Consider the following 3,815-nt stretch of genomic DNA (forward strand, 5'->3'; position numbering starts at 1 on the left):
GTACCCACCCCTATACATATTATATCCAACTAAAATAGTTTGTGAGTGTGCATCCACTGTTTTGAAACATGTAGACTTAGTCTAGTGTTTTTTTCCAACTCCAAAAACTCAGGACATTGTGACTTCATTCCAATTATTCAAGTCCAATTAATTGAAAACAGTTTAATTGTTCCACAGTTTACCAACTCAGATGCACTTTCATGATTGTACACATGTAGTCTAGTGTTGCTTGAATCATAAAATCATTAAATATAAAAAAGAAACCTCCTTACCCCATCTCCAGGAAGATCTGTCTGAACTGAGCGCGAACCTTCAGTAGAGGGTGGAGGTGTCCGCTGGCCGGGGGAACGCCGAGCGCATCGAAGTTGTACGGCTTAAACTTCTTCTCCTTCCACTGACCGCTGGAGGACAACAACAATTAGTACATCAGTGCAGGAAGTACAACAGCTACCAGAGATACAGTAACTACAATAGAACCTGGTCCTAGCAATCACTCAAGGGACTGGGGAAACATAGTTACTGTTGCTGAGGAGGCATACAAGAACTATCAGTACAAGAAGGCACTAAGCTACAGTCAGCGACAACAGCCGGGATTCGAACTCCTAACCTCTTGATCTAGAGCAGGGTTGCTATATGCTAACTACTTACCTGACTTATTTTTTGGTCTCTATCTTCCATATTTGTTTGTAAATTGACTACAGTGTTTTATTCTATCTTCTGATTTATTGGCAATTGGCAAATTTTAAAAGTACATTACACTGACTTTCAAGCAGCATGGTTGATTTTTGAGTCAACGATTATATAGTATAATACATCATCTATCAATAACTGAATATCAAAATATACATAAATTGACCTTTAAGAGGAAAAACATCCCACCTACCTGTTGATCATCTCCGGTGTGAGGTCTGTGTCCAGTTTGGTAACAGAGGTACTAAACCCACTTCCCTTCCTCAGAACAAAACTGTTCATAGTTCTGGAGATGGAAAACAACACATTGGATCAGCCTGTGTTAAACAATCTCTCACTCTCAGGGGCTTGTTAAGCCTCCTGTCTAAGACCCTTAGTAAGAGCTTGTAGCCAGAGAACCATTACCAAACCCAGAACTACTAATATGAGCTCAGGATTCTTTTGTCACTATGACAAAAAGTCCAATAGGAGCTCAGGATTCTCTGTCACTATGGAAACCAGTCATCACAGCCTCCAACACCATGGTAACAGGCAGCTCTCAGTCTGACAATAAGACTGTTTTAGAATTTTTAAAAGCTTTTTTAAGCTTTCTGTTGCGATTTCTATTTTGTTGGATTCTCTTTTGGGTATGCTGGGACTACAAAATGCCTAACAGGCCTATTACCTCTGCTAGCTACAAATTTAGCTCAGACTCAGTCAGAGAGAACCACAATCATGATGCTTGCAGAAACCATGCAGACTGAGTAGAGAAGAACCTATAGTGAGATGTTCTTACACTTCTTGGATGAGTTTGCGTTTCTTCATCTCCTGCTTGACCTTGTTGTCGACACCTTCACCTTGGTTGGCCTGGATGTCTTGCACAGTTCTTTGCACATCGTCCTCAATAGAGCTCACCTGAAAACAAAACAGGGATCCAGGATAACTAGGAAACCAACGAGATCCTTCCACCATTGGTGCCAAAATTTCATCATTTTTTTGGTGGACTTGACACTTAGTATAGACGATTTCCATGTTTGCCTTCCCAGAAGGAAAACATATTGTTTTTGCTTTGTTTCTTCCTCTCCAAACAAAAAGGTCAACGACCTGAACCAGAAAGCTGTCACCATGGTAACTAGTGCTGTAGCAGATACATGTACCCTGTGGTGTTGGATTACATTATGTAGCAATTGGCAGGACAGAGCTGGAGGGGATGGCCACCATATACAGGTGTTTGAGTAACAATCAACAGAGAAAATTGATGTAGTTTGTTAAGCTAGAGCAGGTATGAAGGTAAACAAAATTAAGCCTTTGCTTTGCAGGTGTTACCTTTCTTGCTTTTATTTGTTTCCGTACATGAGACCTTTAACTTACCGCTTGCTTGACCACTGGTCCGTTGGCTCCCTTCTTGTCCATCTGGATCCATTTCTTCTTCATGGCATTACTGAAGCCGACCTTGGCATTGGGAACGCTCTCCTGGAAAACAGAGTAAAGACATGAAGAGCCACCAGGGACAGTCAACCTTCACTCAACTGCCACAGGGGCCAACATCGTTTACCAGATAGTTTTGACAGTACAAGTGTTGATGTCACACTTCAAAGAAGCCACATGACAAGTCTCACTGGGTCAGTTTATTGAAGAAGACCAGAATGAAAGCTCTATGAGAGAACAATCCTTTGTGTTGGAGCAAAAGTTTTGATTTTAAACACCATAAAGACACGGTTGGGAAAAACTCTTGTTACATCATGATGACAAAGACAAGATAGTTATCAAACGAACAGAGATTTCTTCTACATGTATTTCTGATTACTAGTATATGTGCATCATGTGCATGATAGTTATTTTGTGGTCTCTTATTATATCCATTACTTACTAGTACATGTACGTGATCTTACATATCAACGTCAGAACCTTAACGCTCACTCACACACACACACACACACACACACTGTCCGGTTTATTGTCTGTTGTTCCCTGTCTTTGGAGGGTTAACAAGTAATAAATAAACAAACAATCACCATGAGTTGTTTTTGCAGGATGCCCTCTGGTGGAATAGCGCGGTACAGCAGGGCTTCGTGGCTGCCGTTCTCTGCAACCTGCCGGCCTTCTCCTGTCAACTCCCACCATTTAGACACTCGCTGTTCTGCTGTGATCACCTGAAGGGGGTGGGGGGTGGTTGGAAAGCTGAATTAGCCTTAGAATATTGAGGTTCACTAGCACGTCAGCAGAACGTACTGGCCCTGTGCAAAACGCGTAATGTATTGTGCATAGCACTTCGGCCAAATATAAGGTCGTATTTACATATAAATATATATAAATTACATATAACATGTAAGAAAAGATATCCTCTGCAACAATCAAAATTCTGATGCAATGGTGACCAAACATCCAGACAAGACAATAGCAACAACAAATTGCCAAATGTTTTTTAAGTGACTTTACCACGTTATAATGTGCCAACATCAATTCAGCCTGTGACACAAATTAACTTTAGAAGAGGCATGGATCTGAGACTCCAATTAAGGTAGGAGAGGTAAACTGGTGTGCCCATGCCTTTCTTTTATTGATGACAAAAATAAAATACGTTGAGATGAAGCCTGGAGTAGCTAGTGAAAGTGTAGTTTCGTCAAAATAACAAAGGACACCGGGGTAGTCCTTAATATATTAATTTGTAACCAAGCTAGTCTATCTTTTAGTTGTTTGCCCCCCTCCCCCACTAGCCGGAACATATGCAAACCCCAGGAACTATTTCATATCCTTACATCTCCAAGCGACTGTAGACTTTTGACAGCTCCTACGATCAGTTGGTGGTCTTTCCCGAGTTGTGCGGCGATATCCTTGGTGTCAATGCCGTCTCTGTCCTGCAAAAGTTGCAGGATTGTCGCATCCACGCCTTCGGCTGCCATGATGAAACTCTAGGTGTACGTCACCTACTCTGGTACTCAGGGATTCGGGACACAGTACCCTGGGTACGTCGGTAAAGCGCCCTCTAGCGTGTGTGTGCAGGCGTGCATCTTTCATAGTACATGTATTGAAATATTGATAGGAAATTTTATAGAGAAAAACTAAAGTAAATTATTACTCAAGAAACTGAATTATATAGAGAAAACCTGTAGTAAATTGTTACTCAAGGAACCTGAATAGGTTTT

At 41.3% G+C, this 3,815-nt stretch overlaps 1 protein-coding gene across 1 annotated transcript; it reads right to left on the reverse strand.

Moving 5' to 3' along the window:
• Positions 1–272: 272 nt before the first annotated feature.
• On the reverse strand, positions 273–3,619 carry LOC109464191 (phenylalanine--tRNA ligase alpha subunit-like; the record flags this gene model as incomplete). The annotated part of the gene is made up of 6 exons (XM_019761126.1): positions 3,429–3,619; positions 2,685–2,822; positions 2,041–2,142; positions 1,466–1,584; positions 884–976; positions 273–401 (listed from the first exon to the last, which is right to left on the reverse strand). Coding segments are annotated over exons 1-6 (725 nt in total), but the record flags the coding sequence as incomplete, so codon positions are not given.
• Between the last annotated feature and the right edge of the window lie 196 nt (positions 3,620–3,815).

The sequence above is a fragment of the Branchiostoma belcheri genome, unplaced genomic scaffold (genome assembly GCF_001625305.1).
Source record: "Branchiostoma belcheri isolate BF01 breed outbred unplaced genomic scaffold, Haploidv18h27 scaffold1338, whole genome shotgun sequence".
In the NCBI taxonomy this organism is placed as follows: Eukaryota; Metazoa; Chordata; class Leptocardii; order Amphioxiformes; family Branchiostomatidae; genus Branchiostoma; species Branchiostoma belcheri.